Genomic DNA, 19447 nt, shown 5'->3' with positions numbered 1-19447 from the left:
AAACTGTTGAATCTTTCATGATTTTCTTGCATTGCTTTCATTTCTTTTCCCAGTTTTCTCTTTACCTCTCTTATTTGATTTTTTTTTTTAAAGCAGTTGGGGTAAGTAACTTGCTCAAGGTTACACGGCCAGGTGTTTCTGGGTGGGTGCTAAGTGTCTGGGCCCGGATTCGATCCCCAGGTCATCCCGACACTGGAGCCGGTGCTCTTACTCGCTGTGCTACCTAGCTGCCCCCTTATTTTATTTTTCAAATCCTTTTTGAGCTCTTCTAAAAATTTTGGGGGAGGGGAGGCCTGAGATCAATTCGCATTTTTCTTTGAGGCTTTGGATATAGTAGTTTTGACTTTGTTGTCTTCTTATGACTTTGTGTTTTGATCTTCCCTGTCATTATATTAACTTTCTATGGTCAGGTTCTTTTTTTGTTGTGTTTTCTATTTTTTTCCTGCCTATTTCTTGACTTTTAACTTTATATTAAAGTTGGGCTCTGCCCCTAAGGGGGCACTGTCCCAGGCTTCAGGTGTTTTGTGTAGCTGTTTTCAGACCGAGTTCTAGGGGTCTGTAAGTTTAAGCTTCTTTCAAGGTGGTGTGGTCTAGGGAGAAGTGCAGTCATTGCTCTGCTGACCTGTGGTCTGGTCTGTTAGCAACCACAAGCACATTTTTCCTACCCTGGAACTGTGAACAGGATATCCACTCCTCTATGGCAGCAAGCTCTGTGTTTGTGTGCAAATGCTCCTGCCCCCCCTGGGATTGCAACATGGAAGCAGTAGTACAGCAGAGTCCTGCACTTGTTGCCAGCCAAGAGTCCCCTTCAATCTCCCTCTGACCAGTTGTTCAGCCTCCTTTACTGTCTGGGGGCTGAGAACTCTGGAAGTCACCATTGCCCGTTCCGTTGCCCCTGTGCTGACCCTCTGAGTTTTCTTGGGCTGGCCGTTTGTTTCACTCTGCCCTTTCGTTGGTTCTGCACTCCAGAATTCATTTTTGAGGTTTTATTTTAAAGTTGTTTGGAGGGAACTTGAGAGCTCAGGGTACCCCTGCCTTTACTCCACCGTCTCAGTTCCACCCCTCCCACTTTCTGGGTTAATGGTCACAGAGCATTATTACTGCTTTCATTGGCCTTGTGTTCCTGTGGCTGGCTATTGATGGGTGTTATGACTCTTTAGAAGCTGCTGGGATAAGAAAGCAGTTCAGTTTATGCATCCCAGAGATTTCTGGGTCCTTGACTGTCATATGCTTCTACCTACTTGCACCAGCAGTCAACAGAAAACTGAAAGGTACTGTTGCTCAGTGGAATGTAGGTTGGTGACCATTTTTACTTTTTTTTTTGGAGGGGGGAGGGCAGGGCAATTGGGGTTAAGTGACTTGCCCAAGGTCACACAACTAGTAAGTGTTAAATGTCTGAGGCTGGATTTGAACTCAAGTCCTCTCCAGGGCCGGTGCTCTATTCACTGCACCACCTAGCCACCCCTGGTGACCATTTTTAAAGAAGTGTGTGACATCCACTGCTGAAGATTCTCCATAGAATTGGATCCTCCCTCAAGGCAGCTGCCTCAGCAACTCAACTACTGAAGAGAGTCCACAACTTTATGGTCTCCACTGGAAAAGAGGACCTGGCATCTCCAGTCAACCTCCTAATTTCCCATAACTCCACATTAACTCTTAACTGGATCAGTTCCCAGCTATGGGCAGACAACTTAATTTATGTAGTCCTAACTTTCTTTTTAAGTGAATTTTAAGTCTCTTGGTGTAGAATTAGAAGAACAGGTCAGGATGCTCTCTTCATTTGTCTAGATAACGAGACAAACTGTAACTGACTCTTGATCAGTGCATGGCTGGAAGAGTTATTCCAGCAATGGCTAAAGAGATTGTGGTCTTTAGTGCTGTGATGCATGATGTAGGGAATGCTGTTGGCTCCATGCTGCCAGACACACGGGCAAACAGTCTTCAGGAAGTAGCTAATCCAAATCCAAGAAACGACCTTAACTTAGTAACAGCAGTAAATGTCTGTGAAGGAGAGTGCTCCTACCTTCCAGGCATCTGAGAGACCCAGCAGAGCAGCTCTTAACAATTGCCTTGTCAAACATCAGCATCTCTGCGGGATCTGTGGAGGGGCTGCAGAAGCAATGGCCCACTGCCTTCCTGCTGAACTCAGATGCCCCAGGTGAGGGCTGACTCAGAGAAGGGGGTGGCTGCTGCTGGTGCCCTCTCCTTCAGCCTCTTGTTTTTGTTACCAACAGCAATGTCCATTGTTTTTGATCAGTGTTCTGTGTGCTTTTATTGAAAGCTTTTGTTTTTTATATCACAGCAATCTCCAAATACATCTCTCCTTTGCATTTCCCTACCTAGTGAGAAAGAGTTCCACCAGACCTTGGCTGCATGTGAGGACCTAGAGGGCCACATGTGGCCTTGAGGCTGCAGGCTCCCCACCCCCAAGCCTAACCAACGCTTGGACCAAGTGGGCCACATTTGGACCTTTCCATACCCGCAGTCCCCCACCTTTTCAGTGGACTGCATTTTACCCACTCTTCTCAGGGTCAATCTTGAAAATTCTGTCTCGTTTTATTGATGCTTCTGTTTACATTGTTGTCCTCCATCCGCTTACTCCATTCTGCATCAGTTCATGTGAGTCTTCCCTGTTAATCTGGATTGTTCACATTTGTCATGTCTTACTTCTCCACGATGTTGTGTTACCTTCACGAGCCTTCGCCTGCAGCTGAGGAGCATCTGCTGTGTTTTCAGTTCTTCCCCACAGCAAAAGCTGCTGCCCTGAAGAGGGGGCATCCCGGGGTGATCTGAGGATGGGTCTTTCTGCCAGTTGAGTTGTACTCATTTCTGTAACTGGAGCTTCCACAGTCACTACGTGTTATTCTGTTGGTTATGCTTTGCTAGCTCCACATCCCTTCCTGCCAGTCCTCATTTGGAGACCTGGGTTCATGTCCCACCCATGGGGGTTTTAACCAGATGATGATTACCCCCTCCTGGTTTTCCCCATGGGCACAAATGATAATGCCAGGAGGAATCTAGGAAATGTTGCTAAAAAGTATGTCGCCTTGGAGAAAAAATGGTAGCTCTCAGAGCCACACATGGTATTTTCCACCATGGTTGTCCATGGAAGGCAAGGGGTTCAGAAGAGGAAGGCAGATTTGGAAAATGTTGAGCAAGTTAAGAAGGTGTTATCTGAGAACAGGATTTGGATTTTTGGACTGTGGCTTAAAATATAGAAATGACAGGTCTATTCCTGGCCAGATATAGAAGAAGGGCCGGGGCAAGGATGTATTTATCTTAAGTCTTAAAATTCTAATCCAAAGGGCTCCGAATTTAAAAGGAAAAGGGAAGCTCTTTGACAAGTATTACTGGAAAAGTTTGGCAGAAAATAGGTTTAGATCAGCGCTTTACCACTATATACTACAACAAGCCCCAAATAAATATACAATATCTGTATAGAAATATATCATAAACAAATTAGAGGAGAGCAGGAGATATCTTTTACAACTATGACTAAAGAAGAGATAGAATTGATCATAAAAAGATAAAATAGAAAATTTCTATTATGTAAAAAAGTTTTCACACAATGTTAACTAGAATAAAAAGAAAAAAATGTTCATTTGGGGGGAAAATTCTCATCAAATTTCTTTGATAAAGGCCTGATGATATGCAAAATATATAGGGAATTTATGCATAAGATTGAGTTATTTCCAGTAAGATAAGTGGTCAAAATATATGAATAAATATTCTCAAAAGAAGAAATGCAAACTGTCACTGACCATTTGAAAGACGACTTCAAATCATCAGTCATTTTAAAAATGCAAAATAAAATAGCTCTGAGGTTTCACTTGTACCCCATCAAATTTGCAAAAAATGAACAAAGATTGCAATAGGGAGCTAGAATCAAGATGATGGAGTAACAGGAAGAAGTTCAGCCAACCTTTCCCCTTCCCATTTTCTCTGAGCAGATCTTGAAGATGCCCCAGGCCTCAGTGCAGTCCTGATTAGGAAATCCAGGTTGGGATAGTCCACTGAGGGACACAGTCTAGCCAGGAATGGCCATGTGGAGCATTCCAGCACAGAGGGGCCTAAGCTTGTGAAGGGCACAGGAATAGGTGCCCACTGGCATGTCTGTCACTCATTGCCACTTCTAGGTTATAGGTCCAAAGCAGACTGAGGAGGAGACCTGTGCCTAGGGGTGGCATTTCAGGGTGAGGAGTAGTGATGGGTCCTAGTGAAGCAAGCACCAGCAGCAGCAACAGCTATGTGACTTTGACCTCAGGAGGGGTTCCAGGTCTCGGGTCCAGCCTCTAGCCCACTCTGAAACCTTCAATAGAATAACCAGGGTAGGAATCCCAGACTAAAGTCCATTGGTCTGACAGTGACTGAGCCCAGCAGCAGTCTGCTGGAACTCCAAGCAGAAGCAAACCCACAGGCCTGTTGCTCAGACCCAAAGCAGGAAATTGTGAAGCTCAGACCAGGGGGATGGTGACCAGACTTTGCCCTAGAGAACATTACTTTGGGAGCCTCAGCTAATATCCTGGAGTCACAACAACATTCAATACTCCAAGAAAGCGGCAGCAGGACCAGTGAAGACATTCCCTCCAGATGTGTGCAGTCTGGCCCTACATCAGTTCTGACATCAGGAAGCAGGCTGGAAGAAAGAGCAAACAAAAAAAGAATTCCACCATAGAAAGTGATCGTAGTGACAAGGACATAAACCCAGAAGAAGAGGGTGAATCTAGGAACTGACATGGCCAGTGTGGAAGTTTGTTTTGCTTGATTTGATGTGTCTGTAACAGGGTTGGGGTGGGGTGAGATAGAAAGGAGAGAAGGTGAAGTTTTTTCTTCATTTTTTTTTCTTTTTTGGAAGGCAATTGGGGTTAAGTGACTTGCCCAAGGTCACATGGCTAGTTTTTTATGTTAAGTTAAGTGTCTGAGGCTGGATTTGAACTCAGGTCCTCCTGACTCCAGGACTGGTGCTCTGTTCACTGCACCATTTAGCCACCCCAAATGAAGTTTTTTCTAACAAAAAACATTTAAAGAAAAAAGGTGGCACCAATCAGTGTTGCAGAGCCTTTGGGGAAATAAGCAGATGAATGTACTCTTGGAGCTGGTACTGATGTAACTGTTCTGTAAAATACCTTAGAATTACGTAAGAAAAGTCATTGACTGTTCATTGTCCTTTGACCCATCTGTGCCACTAGTGGGCATATACCACAAGGAGATCATTGTCAAAAAGAAAGTTGCCATATATAGCAAATTATTCAGTGGAACTCAAGTATGCAACCATTGGTCACAACACAGCTGGACAAATTGTGTATATGAATGTTGTAAAGTATGCTTTTGCTGTGACGATGACAGACATAAGGAATTCAGAGGAATCAGTGGATCAAATTTATTAAGCTTCTACTATGTGTCAGGCACTAAGCTAGGCTCTAGGGCTACAGATAAGAAAAAGAAACAGTCCCTGCCCTCAAGGGGGTTGTTGGGAGGATCCAATGAGACAGAATTTGTAAAAACAATCATTCGGAGCCCTGATTTGTAGAGCTTGCTGAGTTCTGAGGGGTAAATGTTCATTCTGAAAATTTCATAGCCGACTGGAGCCATTGGCAGCTGGTTCCAACCCAGCCCTGGCTGCAGGGATCTGTGCGTGCCTCAGGAATTCTTTGATGTCAGCCAAGCCTTTATCCAAGTCACTGATTAGACAGAGGGCCAAGAGCAAGCACAGGGCGAGGGGGTGAGAGTCTCTCTGGACTCAGCCTGGGCACTCCACTGGGCAAAGGGCATCAGTGACCCAGAGGAGCATCCAGGCTGGGTAACCTGGAGAAGAGAAGACTGACCAAGGCGTGACAGCTGTGTTCAGGAGGCTGAAGGCAGGAGGAGTTGGCTCATGGGTAGGCCTGGAAGCACCTGGAGCACATCCAGCTTCCCCAGCTTTACCCAAGAGGTGGCGGGGTCCTCCTCTAGCACAGGTTGGCCGACCCTTCTCTGGCCAAGGGGCTTGGCTTAGGCTGAGTCTGACCAGATGGGCACCGAGGTCCTTTCCAGCGGGGAGTTATAATGTGATACTATTCTATTCCATCCACATGCTACCATTTGTTCAGCTATTCCCATTATTGAACATGGATTTGTTCCCAGATTTTTGCCATCACACCTAGCGTTGATGTGAAAAACTTTTTTTTGTTATTGGAAGATAGTTTGTGGAATGTCTGATCTAATGTGCTTGGCCCCTCCCCCCCCCCCCCCCAACATCTATTTGACTGATGAAAATAATGAAGCCCAGAGAAAAAACGTGATTTGTCCAGCTGGGGTTAGAAATGAGACCAAATCCCCTTCCTTCAGTGCGGTTCTAAGCAGTAATTACCCCCCACCTCACCTTTGTACCTTCCTGGCATTGGCCTGCTCTGTAGACACACACGCAGTACCGTGGTTTTCAGTGCTGTGCCTGACAATAGTAAGTGTTTAATACACGAGGGCTAGATTGATTTGGGATCTCAGTGAGGTGACTGTTTCTTCCAGTGATACCAATTACAGCCTACAGTCCCCACTGCTAGGGGCTTCCCTTGGGCTCTTAACATCAGGAGGAGACCAAGGAGTGGACAGGTTTGAATTGAAAATTGATATGATGTCCCCTTGCCCTTCGTCTCCCTCCTAGGTAATGGGCTGCTTAGGAAGAAGATCCTAGTGGCTGCCCCGCCTGGGGCCGAGCGGCCCAGCAAGGGCCAGGATGTGACAGTGCAGTTGAAGGTCTCCCTCGAGGAAGGAGGAGCACAGGTGGAAGAGGAGCCCAGCCTCACCTTCACCCTGGGAGACTGTGACTTCTTCCAGGTGCTGTGGAGCAGGGGAGAGGGGTGATGGTGCTCAGGGCCCTGAGCACAGAGAGCAAAGCCTGCGTCTTGGGGTGTGGGAGAACACGGCCTGGAGCTAGGAAGGCCAGAGCTCATGTTGGGCCAGTCATGTCACTTCTGTTTGCAGTAAAATGGAGATAACAACTACACCTACCTCTCCCATGGTTGTTGTGAGGGTCAAGAGATATTTGTATATCATCTTGCTTACCGCAGTGCCTGGCTCAGAGTAGGCCCTCCCCTGCCAATTGGTCACTCATCCTCTGGGATCTCCATCTCTTCTTTGTTTCTGAAGGCTTTGGATCTGAGTGTGCAGCTCATGAATGTGGGTGAAACGGCCCTGATCATCGCAGATGCCAAATATTGCTATGGATCTCATGGCAGGTGAGATGGAGTAAAGGGGGTCTGAGGATTGACTTGCTGGGATGGGAACTGGTGCCCAGAGAGCAGAGGATATGGAATCTAAAGAGCTGCAAGGGATTTTTAAATAGAGAATGTGAGGGCTGGGAGGACCCTTAGAACCCAGGATGTCAGAGCCGGGAGGGCCCTTAGAACCCAGGATGTCAGAGCCGGGAGGGCCCTTAGAACACAGAATGTCAGAGCTGGAAGGGGGCCCTCAGGACACACAGTGTCAGAGCAGGGAGGGCCCTTAGAACACAGAATGTCAGAGCTGGAAGGGGGCCCTTAGGACACACATTGTCAGAGCAGGGAGGGCCCTTAGAACACAAGATGTCAGAGCTGGGAGGGTTCTTAACAAACATCTAGTTTACTTAGCAGGTTGGATAACCAAAATTCAGAGAGGGCCAGCGTCCAATTCATATAGAGAATTAATGATAGAGGCCCTCTTGGGTGTCCTGCCTCCCTCTCCCATGCCAGGGGCTTCCTACCAGGACCTCCTGGGCAATACAGGGTTCCTGGCAGTATCTGGATAGCTTCTCAGCTGGGCGGGGCAGTTTCTCTCTGATGAACAACCAGGGTCACTGTTCATCTTGTTCCTGCCAAAAGTGTCCATGAGACCAGCAGCTCTGCCCTTCTGCTCCCTTATTCTTCCTCCCCTTTAATAACTGGGTGATAGAGGAAAGCTGATGCTGCCTGTCCCTCATCAGACAGTTGAGAGTCTCTGGAAGGACTTTCTTTTTGGCAGGGCAAGCTGCCCAATGAGCAAACACTTTCTTGGCCAGGAATCACTCAGTGTCCCAGCTAGAAGGTACCTCAGAGTGTCCTGGTCTCATCTTTTTCCAGATGAGGAAATCAAGGCCTGGGGAGGGAAAGTGAGTCACTTGGAGTCAGAGCTGGGGGTTAGGCAGGAGCTGGAAGACCGTCCTTCTCCTGCTTCCATTGGGGGAAGCTGTTAATGACCTCCCCTGGCTGGGTGGGGAGGTTGTATCAAGTGCCCTCTAATCAAGTGCTCGGGTTTCCTGGCCCCTGGGACCCCACAGGAGTCCTGCCATCCCTCCCAACTCAACCCTTCGCCTTGAGGTGGCTCTGCAGACAGCTGTGGATGGGCCTGACCTGGAGCTGCTGAGCGGACGAGAGCGAGTCGCCCTGGCCGACCACAAGCGGGAGTGTGGGAATGCCCACTACCAGAGGGCCGACTTTGTCCTGGCTGCCAACTCCTACGACTTGGCACTCAAGGTCATCAGTGCCAGCTCCAAAGGTGCTGTTGGGTTCTGTCCCTGCTTCCCCAAGGGACTGAGCATTCAGGGAGTTTCCATGTCTGTGGGGGTCTTCCTTACCTGGATCTTGGAGCCCTTGTGGTGATCCTAGTAGCACTCCCTCCCATTCCCACTACTGATACCCATCTATCTTGCCTTGGCCAAGGCTGGCCCTCTACCTCTTCAGGGGCTGGGGTGGGGTGAAGAGTCATGTCCCCTTACATTTCTTTGCACACCCATGCCAGTTGATGTGAGCCCAGAGGAGGAGGCAGAATTGTTGGAGCTGAAAGTGAAATGTCTGAACAACCTGGCTGCCTCACAGCTCAAGCTGGACCACTACAGTGCAGCCTTGAACTCCTGCAGCTTGGCACTCAGCCACCAGCCAGATAACATCAAGGCCCTGTTCCGGAAGGGCAAGGTGAGCCCAAGGTGCTTAGCAGATGCCTTGACTAGCCCCACCCCGAGTCAACCTCTAGCCTCCTCAGGGCAGCCCACAGGGCACACGGATCGCAACATTCTGTGTCCTTTGGAGCATGTACACAGTTATTATGGGACTGAGAGCCACAGACTAGGATATGTCAGGATTAGGAGGGCACTTAGAACATGGGATGTCAGAGCTGGGAAGGTCCTTAGAATAGAGAATGTCAGAGCTGGGAGGGTGATTAGAACATGGGATATCAGAGCTTGGAAGGTCCTTATAGAAAATCTCAAAGCTGGGAGGGCCCTTAGAACACAGAACCTTCGAACACAGAGAGTTAGAGCTGGGAGTGTCCTTAGGAATATAATCTAATTCCTTCATTTTACAGATGAGGAAACAGGTCCAGAGCTTTGTCTCCCTAGTGAAAGACTAGATTCCTTTGGGGAAGGGGAGGGCCAAAGAGCCAAAGCCCTTCCTTTCTCTAGCCTGAACAAGGCTTGGGGCCCAGTAGGTGGGGAGCTTCAATATGTCCTTGAGGACTGATCAATCCTACCCTGCCCTCCTTCAGGTGCTGGCACAGCAAGGTGAGTATGCTGAGGCCATCCCCATTCTGAGAGCCGCCCTCAAACTGGAACCTTCCAACAAGGTAAGTTCCTAAGCATTTTGGAGAGGGACAGGAAGAGGTGGGAGGCAGGGGTGTGCCTCAGGAGACCTGGAGATGCCCCTTCTTCCAGCCTTCTCCATAGCCTCTGCCTGGCGTCAGGGGGAAGAGGGGTTCTAGGCCCTGGCTGGGGCTGCCTTGGAGGTGGCGTTTCCCTTTCCCCAGCCCAGGCCAGGGACCAGCAGGTCTCCCAGGGTTCAGTCCGATGAGTCCTGAGGTGTTCTGACAGTCTATGATCCTGAGAGTGGACTCTTACCCCCAGGGCTAGCCATTCTTTGGGGACTGGGCCAGGTCCCCTGCCCTTCCTTCTTTGCCCCATCTTGTGGGAGGCACTGGGCAGTGGCAGAAGGAGTTCCACAGGTGAAGTTAGGGGACCTGAGTTTGGATCGTGCCTTTGCTACTTGCTTCTGTGACTGTGGGCACATCACTTGTCCTCTCTGGGCCTTGTAAAGGTTCCTCTTGGCTTAGTGAATCTGCTCAGCAGGCTGGAGCTCAGGGGGAGCCCTTGTCCTTCTGCACTAGACTGTGTCCAAAGGAAATCATCCCTGAGCCTTCTGCTGTGCCCCTCTACTGCCTGGGGCCTTGCCCTTTTGTCCAGGATGCAGAATGCTGTCCTGTCCAGCTACGGGGGCATGGCTGGGGTGAGTGCCCCTGGGCCTCCTTGGCCAGGCACTACCTGCTCTCTGTGCCTGCCGCGCCTCGGACCAGGACCCAGGAGTCTGCAGTCAGTCCTGCAAAGACCCATCGGCACCAGTTGTCTTATCAGGAAAGAAGCTCCGTAGTTGTTAGAACAGTGCAGTGCAATGATAGGAGGGAGGGAGTTGCAGCCAGAGCACCAGGGTTTGGATCTGGCCTCTGCCACCTGCTTCCAGAGTGACTCTGGTCAGATCAGGTTGTCTCCTGTCTCCGTGTGGTGCCTCATACCTCAAACTCGTGTAGAAGCAGATCCCACACATTACCTTTATCTATGTTGGATTATGTTTTAATTTATCTTGTTAAACATTCTCTATTATATTTCAATCTGATTCAGAACAAACTTGAGAGTCCAAGAGGCTGACTTTGCTACCTCTGCCTTGGAACACAGAATGTCAAAAGTAGGAGGGCCCTTGGAACACAGGATGTCAGAGCTTAAAGGGCCCTTAGAACATGGAATGTCAGAGCTGGGAGGTCCTTAGAACACAGGATATCAGAGCTGGAAGGGCCTTAGAACCCAGGATGTCAGAGCTGGAGGGGCCCTTAGAACATGGAATGTCAGCTGGGGAGGTCCTTAGAACCCAGGATGTCACAGTTGGAAGAGCCCTTAGAACATGGAATGTCAGAGCTGGGAGGTCCTTAGAACACAGGATGTCAGAGCTGGAAGGGCCCTTAGAACATGGCATGTCAGAGCTGGGGTGGGGGGGCCTTAGAACCCAGGATGTCAGAGCTGGAAGGGCCCTTATAACATGGATTGTCAGAGCTGAGAGGTCCTTAGAACACAGGATGTCAGAGCTGGGATGGCCTTAGAACCCAGGATATCAGAGCTGGGAGGGCTCTTAGAACACAGGATGTCAGAGTTGGAAGGGCCCTTATAACATGGAATGTCAGAGATTGGGGGGGGGCCTTAGAACACAGGATGTCAGAGCTGGGAGGGCCCTTAGAACATGGAATGTCAGAGCTGGGAGGTCCTTAGAACACAGGATGTCAGAGCTGGGAGGGCCTTAGAACACAGGATGTCAGAGCTGGGAGGGCCTTAGAACCCAGGATGTCAGGGCTGGGAGGGCCCTCAGGACTCATAGAGTCAGAGCTGCCAGAGACCTTTGAACAGTTTAAGTCTCATCCTTCACTTTACAGGAAATGAAACTGGTCCAAGTAGTCTCGTCTTAGTTCTTTTTTTTTCCAGGGCTCTCAGGACTAAGGAGATATTTGGGGGACTCAGGGGGAGGCAAAGTAGCTTTCCTCAGGTTCTCTCCTGCCCTTCCTGCCCCAGTCTTCCACCTGCTTACTCTTTGTCTCATCCTGAGTGCCCTAGTCCCATCCTAGTTGGGCCCCAGACTCCCAAGCCTTAGCTTCCCTGGGGAGAGGGGAGATTTCCTCTTTTCTTTTCCCCCATTTACTTTACCTCCTCCTGGAAATCCAGAAGCACTTTTCCCCTTATTCTGACCCTCACAGATTTTACTGGTGCACCCATTGTTTATTATGCCAAAGGGGAGTGGTCCATGAGGCAACAGGAGGCATCTGGGGTGTAATTGAGCCAAGTCAGGACATTTGTCTTGTCCTTAGTTGTTTCTTAGGAAGCCAGTAACTAGCTCCCAAATCCCCATTTCCCATTACTGACAGACTGAGGCCCTGAAAGGGACTCCCTTACTGCTTCTCCAGAGGCTTTGGGATCTGCTTCCTCCCTGCCCATCTCCCTCCCCAACATTCCTTGGGGTGGTCCTCTCAGTCTCTCCTCTGTTACCCTTACAGACTATTCATTCAGAGCTCTCAAAACTGGTGAAAAAGCATGCTGCCCAGAGGCACACAGAGACTGCCATGTACAAGAAGATGCTTGGCACTGCTGGTGCCAGCGGACTGCCTGTTAAGAGCCCTGCCAAGGGCCCTCGGGTAAGGGACCTCTCCCAGTGTTTAGCCTCTGGTCTGGCTAGACCTTGAAAGGAAGGTGAGGGGCTTCTTGGTGCTATTGGCAAGCACTGACCTCTGTGGAAGTGCCAGGGGGTGGGGCCACACCAGCTGGATTTCAGTAGCTCTGCCAGCTCCGAGACAAGTCACTGGTTGGCATCACAGTCATAGAATTTTAGGACTTGAAGGGACTTTAATTTGTCAGCAGGAGAACCCAGACTGTCAGAGTTGGGGGAGGGGCCTTAGAACGGATTATTAGAGCTAGGTATGACTCTTTAATGGAGAGGGAGCTTTGGAACCAGCTGCGATCATCTCAAATCAGAGCTAGGAGGCTTCGGTTGGGGACAGGACTTATCAGAGGTCACCTGACAAGTTAATGACACAGTTGGAACCCAGATCTCTTGCCCCTGGGCAGAGGATCTCTGAGCTCACTTCCATTTGTAGAATTCTTTGCCTTTGTTCCCACCCTGAGGTAGACAGTAAAGGCAGGCTTGAGGGGGAAAACCTTTCTTGGGAGTTTTTAGGGGAAATCTTAGGACAGAGTGAAGTCCACCCCTGGCCCTGTAGGTCCCCACCCCTCAGCACCCATAGAGAGCTTCCTTTGTGACTGACATTCTTTGGGGCTGTGAAGAAAGGGAAAAACTGGAGTGTGTCCCTCCAGCCCCCTCAGGGAGCTTTTCTTTTAGTCAAAAAGGCAGGGCACATATATAGAAAAAGCAGATCATACTTCGAGAGATGTTCCCAGGTCCCAAATGACAACTGCCCGGTACAGAGGGGCCCAGAGGAGCCTAATGTTCCCAGTGGTCTGGGGTAGTCATGAGAGGCTTTGTGGAAGAGGTGAGCTTGGAGTGGCCCCCTAAGGACAGGGGGAAAGGGGAAAGAGGCATGTCAAGTAGGAGAGAGCGTGAACAGATTCCTGGAAGAGGACATGAGGATGTGGATGTTCTGGGGACTGGGTGGCGAGCAGCTTGGTTGGGGAAGGTGGAGCAGTGAGCTGGGCCCGGCCATGCAGGCCTTGGATGCTAGGCCACGGATTTTGGCCTTTTCCTTCTCACTCAGAGGTCATGGCCAGGTCCTGGGCCATCAGTGGGACTGGGGACGGACTTGGGGAGATGGTGGGTCACTCAGGGCAGGGAGGGGATGAGCAGCACCTAAACATTTTCCTTTCCCTTTGTTGTTTTTTTCCTACAGTCCATTCCATGGAAGTGGCTCTTTGGGGCAACTGCTGTAGCCCTTGGGGGTGTGGCTCTGTCTGTGGTCATTGCTGCCAGAAACTGAAAGCCTGAGCAGATGGATGCTGCCTACTGCCTGCCTGGGCTCCCCTGTACCTTCCAGCCCCAGGCCTGCATCTTCCCTGTCCCTTTCCTGTCCCAAAGCCCGACACGCCCCAGCTCATACACCGCCTGGGTGGTGACCTAGAATTAGGTCAGTCCCCATGAATGAATGAAGAGTATGGACCACCTAGTCAGGGGGCACCTGTCCCCCTCCTTCTTCAGTCCTCCCCACCAGAGCTGGGCAGATACCTGGGGGCCTGATCTGTCTGGTAAGGGCCAGCTAAAAGATCTCATGTAGCCCCAGTGGGCAAGGGGATGGTAGACCAATGGAAGTATGTCATAGGCACCACAGCACCAGCCCAGCTCTCCCAAGAATGTTGTGATGGAGATTGTGGGGATGGGCCTTAGAAGTGGGTATTTTCACATTGCCCACAAGGAAGAGGAACTGCGAGTATGCTCAGACCCTGGTCCGTTGGCCAGGCCTGGAGCCCTTGAGCTGGTTTATGCCCTGAAAGTCCCCTGATGGGAACCCCAAGGCCCAGTGCATACCCAAAGCACTTTCAGCCCCACCCTGGAAGGATTTTCCCTCCTTCCCTAGGCTCAAGCTCAGGATTGCCTGGCATGGGGCTGGGGCACATCTGTGGACAGGGAATTGGCTTATTAAGTGGGAGGAGAATGTGCCCCCTTGCCTTGGCAGAAGCATCTTTGTGTGCCCACTCCCTTTGCCCAATCCACGCTGCCCCCTGCCTTCAGTGAGCGCAGCCCTCTTCTCACCCCCCACGTTTGAGTTTACTGGACCTAGGTATGGAATCTCCTGTTGTCTGATGGGAAAGCCTAGGAAATAAAGTGCCCAACCTGGTCTATTTGCCTGGGGCCCTCAGCTTCTTCTGCCGGCTCTGGGAAGGGGGTGTGAGTGTTCCTTTGTGTATGTAGGTGTAGGTGTGTGTCTCTCTCTGCATATGTGTGTCTAATCTGTGTGCCTACCTACATGCATGCATGCACACAGTCTTTATGTGTGAACATGTCTGCACTGTGCATGTTTGCATGTGTCTGCTGGTGTGTGCATGTTTGTGTGTTCCTTTGCCTCTGTGTGTGTGTGTGTGTGTGTGTGTGTGTGTGTGTGTGTGTGTGTGGTGGAGGGGGCCAGGGAGTAGGCTAAACTGACTTAACCTGCTATTAGATTCTCTCCTCTTAGGACATCCCACCCCCAGCCCCAGGTTTCTTGATCCCATTAGAATGGGCCCAATTCAGGCTGCCTCCCAGCAATCCAAACAGCCAGTATGACCTAAAGCCTCCTCACCTCTAGTCTCCCTCCTTCTGCTCCACTCTGCAGACCATCACCCTCCTCCCTTTCTCCTAGAGAAGCTCACAAGTTGCACTGACTTAACCCAAATCCTGTTACCAGCTCAACTACAGCACATGGATAAATGCATCCCCAAGGGAGCTCCCTGGGTAGGGGAGAAAGAACCATAACTGGGAAAACAGAAGGCTGGACTCTTCTACTAATGAACTCTGAACCTGGGAGTCATTTACTTCCTTCTTTGGGCTTTAATTGCCTCTCTGTTACCTGAATGGATTGAACCAGGTGATCTCTAAGGGTCTGACCTGGTGTTCCAAGGCCCTCCCAGCTCTGACCTTCTGGGTTCTAAGGTTTCTCCCAGATCTGACCTTCTGAGTTCTAAGGTTTCTCCCAACTCTGACAGTCTGTGTTCTGACCTCCCAGTTCTGATATTCTGTGTGATAAAATTCCAACTCTGATCTTCTGGGTTCTAAGGTTTTTCCCAGATCTGACCTTCTGGGTTCTAAGAGTCCTCCCAATTCCGACATGTTCTGTTCTAAGAGCCCTCCCGGCTCCTTCCCTACTCTGACATTGTGTCCTAAGGACCCTCTCACTCTGACCTGTATTCTAAGGTTCCTCCCATCTCTGATAGTTTGTGTTCAACAGTTCCTCCTCCTAGCTTTGACCTTCTGGGTTCTAAGAGCCCTCCCAATTCTGACATTCCCTGTTCTAAAAGCCCTCAGAGCCCTGACATTCTGTGTTCTAAGGGCCCTCCCAGTTCTTAGCTCTGACATTCTGTGTTCTAAGGGCCCTCCTGTCACTGACATTTTCTATCTAAGGTTCCCCCCAGTTCTGACATTTTGTGTTCTAAGGGCCCTCCCAGCTCTGACTTTCTGGGTTCTAAGGTTCCCTCCCATCTCTGACTGTGACCCTGGGCAGGTTACCTCTCTTGGCCTTAGTTTGCTCATCTGTAAAATGGACATAATAATAAGCTCCTCCTTTCCAGGGTTGTTGTGAGGAACAAATGAGTAACTTGCTATCTTAGGTATATGTCTTAAGGACCAAGACCCCCAGCTCTGGCATTCCTGTTGTGAGCACCCTTCTAGGCCAGACATTCTTCTGGCCCTTCCTGCCCTGACATTCTCTGCTTTTTCCTCTCATCATTGGCATTCCATGTTTCGAACTGGTGATAGTCACTCTTGAGTGGGTAACATAGCCCAGGCTTGTTTGTGAAGCATTTTCCTCACCTTCAGCCTTTGTGGGTCTTCTTGTTCCCAGTTGACAGCAGAGGAGGCTGAGGCTTGGAGAGGGGAGAGCCAGAAGTCGCAGAAGTCACATGGCCCACAGCTTCCCCAGAGCTGAGCCCGGATCCCACTGGGCTGCTCTTTCTTCTCCCAAAGGACCAAATTATGGGATTTTGTGCAGGAAGGGGCCTTAGAGATCATCAGTTCCAACCCCCTCATTTCTTGGAGAGTGGGTGCTTTTTTGGCTCCATGACAGGCAGGTGTGAGAGACTTTGGGGAGTGGGGTGGGGGAGGGAAGGAAGGGCTTGTCAGTGCCTTCTAAGTTGGCAGTGCTCAGAATCTAGGAGGATGAGTCACTTCCCTGGGAGCTAATGCCCCCGTTCTTACCCTAGGGCCCAGGGCCAGGGCCTCCCTGGGCCATCCCCTGGACTCTCCCTCCTCCTGGCAGCTGCTCCAGGGACTGTCCCACATCCCCTTTCTGGTCTGGACCTCAAACCCATCTGTAATCCTGGTACAGCTTCGTGGAACAGGATCTGAGTATTTGAGATGAGATCGGTCTCTGTCTTCTCCCCCCCATTTCTGGTTTGCTTTGGGGGCCTATCCTTCAGTCCTTTATGGGATTGTCTCCTTCCCCCCTTTCTGTTCCCAAAGCAAGGACTACCCTCAACCTCTGGTTCCCTCCTTCCTATCCCAGCACTTAGGGGAAATTGGGCTGGTGTTTCTAGCTGGGCTGATCCTATCTATACAGGGTCCCCTGACTGGCTTCCCCAGTCACCTCCTCCACCTCTTCCCCCCTCCCCTTGCTTCCTGTCAACACCACTTCCCTCCTTCCCTGAAACAGCTCCCTGGGCTGACTTGGCCTGCTGACTAATCTCTACTCCACCCCAGCTGTGTTGGCCACTAGGAGTTTCCTGGAAGGGACTTTAGGGGCCCAGGGCCCAGGGCTGTGGGACCCCAGGGAGGTACCAGACCCTGGGCTTGGCTATTTCCTTGAAAGCACCCAGCGCCCAGGGGAGTCGTCATAAACAGCTTATAAATATAAGTATAGCACTATAGGGTTTTGAAAGCATTTTTTTTAATAATTACTAGTTGATAGATGAGGCAACCAAGTCTAAGAGAGGATAAGGAAAGTCCACGTTCACATAGCCTGAGTCAGAGATGGATCTCTCACCCAGATCTGGTTTGATTTCTGGCTCTTCAGACCCTAGGTCCAGCACTTCAACCTGCTGATCTGGCTGGGGAATCCCTAGAGGGGCTTGTGGGCACCAGTCGAGCTTCCGATGGGGGTTAAGGGACTAGGGTGTGGTTTCTTAATTCAGAGCTCTGTCCTTGTTACAGCCCAGAGGAATGGTGGGCTGGAGGGTGGCTGTGTGACAGTTCCTAGCCTGAAAGAGGAAAGGTCCCAGGGGACCCAGGCCAGATGTGGGTGGCCAAGAACATAGGGTTGGGAAGCCAAGAATGGTAGGGGCCTAAAGGCACTGCACCACTGTGCCTCTATCCCAAGCCTCCCACCAGGGTCTGTTTGTCTCCTGTCGAGTCCAAATTGATCTCCATCTTTGATTACATCTTTAATCTCTACCACATTCCCTTGCTTTCATCTTGCTCATGCCCAGGGAAGAGATGGCATCCAGAAACTTTAATCTGCTTTACTCATGTGCCTCAGGAGGCCCAGGAAGCCAGTTTGGATCTTCTTTATTCTTTGGACCACCAGTTGCTGGATGGGAATCTGTATCCCTGGGGGGTTTAGCCAAGAGGAAGGTCTCTGAGTAGTTCCTTCATTTGTGATCCTTGGCCCATTTCTGGTGAATTGCTGGTGCCGAAAGTCCAAGGGGCTGCCTGTGTTTGTGACTATCAATGTGAGCATGGCAGTATGTCACTAAGGATGCACCCTGAGAGTGTCAAAGGTTGGCACTGTACCACTGGGCATGTGGCCATCCACTAAGGGCAGGTGCCCAGTTAACATCATCGGAGTGTTTACTTACAGGGAGTGCATGATGGGACCAGTGAAGATAATGGGGGCATAACCAGCTCAAACCTATTCGGAGGATGACAGAGGGAGCCTTTACTCTACTCCAGGGAGTCTAGGTTAGGGGGTGCTGAGCTGGTGACCCCCAGTGGTCTGAGAGCAGCAGCAAGGAGGCCAAGGAAAAGGAGGTAAGGGGAAACAGTGAAAGAGCTGGGGGCAGAGACACTCTGACTCCCCCACATTCCAGAGGCCTTGGGGTTTGATTTTGTTTTTATTCTACCTCAGACTGAGGGCAAATCACTTACCGTCCCTCAGCTGTAAAATGGGCATAACAAAAGCACCTACCTCACAAGATTGTTGTGAGAGTCAAATGAGATCATATATGTGAAGTTTAAAGTGCTATATACACACTAGTTATTGTAGAGTACACACATGTGCGTGTGTATATAAACATTTGTTGATCATGTCTATACATATCATTTGTATATAACAAGGATCCCCTACAAATATTAGTGATGTTTATGTAGTATATGACATAACATTTTAGTACATAGAAACATAGCTTGCATGTTTAATATATAACTAAATCCATTGCACATAAATATTTATATACTATAATTTATATCTATTATGTACATATTTATAGGAGCCTGAAAAATGGTTTTCTTTCACCTTGGCTAGTATCTGAAGTCCCAGGTAGATCCTGGAGGAATTAGGAAAGGCTTTTCCAAACTTAACCAACTTAGGCCACTTGACCTCTTGCTAAGCATTTGAACCTAGACTGACTTTTTCTGAGAGGTAGTGTGGAACCAGAATGGAGGAGTCAAGAGATCTGGTTCTACTGGCTTCTCTACTGGCAAATCTCCTTCTCTGGGCTTCAGTGACTCAGTAAAGGGCTAGACTAGGGAGTGAGAGCACTAGCGTTTTAGAAAAAGATAGGTACCAAGTCTCTTCTCTGATCTATCCTTCACAGAAGCTGCCTTTCCTGAAGGCACAATGCTGGCCACTGATCAGTCGATGATCAGCTCTGAACTCATCCAGGCTCCCCAGGGCCTGGGAGAAAATACTAATGCCACAGTCTGGCATCTGCAGCCCTCCCTCTGGCTCTAACCTACCTTTCCAGATTTATCTCATGACATTTTTTTTCACATTCTAGGTTTTAACCAAATTAGATCAAATGAAATAAGTGTATAATTGAAAGCCCTATATAAGTATTTGTTAAATATAATTATTATCCCAATTGACTGATTCCTTGCTCTTCCCATGAGGTCTCTGGCCTCTGTACAATTACATGTGCCACACACAAGCCCTTCCATCCTCACTTCTTCAGCCTCCAGTATCCTCTAGCTGAAGCCTTTCCAGATCTCCCTCTCACATAAAAGGGCTCCCTTCTTTCTCAAATCCTCCTTGGCCCTTACCACATTCTGCCTTTGTTCTTTGGGTATCTGTTCCTGCATCCATGCTGTCTTCTCTGTGCCTCTGGCAGATAGAACGTAGGCCTGGGTTGGCTTGGGTCTTGGAT

General features: G+C 49.6%; 2 protein-coding genes across 3 annotated transcripts in view; one reads left to right on the top strand and one right to left on the bottom strand.

Annotated features, from left to right (window-relative positions):
- FKBP8 (FKBP prolyl isomerase 8) overlaps positions 1 to 14297 on the top strand; it is a 78207-nt gene extending 63910 nt beyond the window's left edge. Inside the window, exons 4-10 of the mRNA XM_069066114.1 lie at positions 6641 to 6813; positions 7126 to 7214; positions 8270 to 8487; positions 8731 to 8903; positions 9472 to 9549; positions 12010 to 12147; positions 13354 to 14297. Of these exons, the coding sequence (XP_068922215.1) occupies positions 6641 to 6813; positions 7126 to 7214; positions 8270 to 8487; positions 8731 to 8903; positions 9472 to 9549; positions 12010 to 12147; positions 13354 to 13440 (956 nt within the window). The 3' untranslated portion in view covers positions 13441 to 14297. The remainder of the gene's footprint in view (positions 1 to 6640; positions 6814 to 7125; positions 7215 to 8269; positions 8488 to 8730; positions 8904 to 9471; positions 9550 to 12009; positions 12148 to 13353) is intronic.
- REX1BD (required for excision 1-B domain containing) overlaps positions 1 to 19447 on the bottom strand; it is a 268541-nt gene that overhangs the window by 63592 nt on the left and 185502 nt on the right. The window lies entirely within an intron of this gene.

The sequence above is a fragment of the Petaurus breviceps genome, unplaced genomic scaffold (assembly GCF_028583685.1).
Source record: "Petaurus breviceps papuanus isolate PSGF00001 unplaced genomic scaffold, PetGlider_PUasm1.0 108, whole genome shotgun sequence".
NCBI lineage: Eukaryota > Metazoa > Chordata > Mammalia > Diprotodontia > Petauridae > Petaurus > Petaurus breviceps.
The sequence above is the reverse complement of the archived record's forward strand: the minus strand, read 5'-3'. Positions and strand labels throughout refer to the sequence as shown.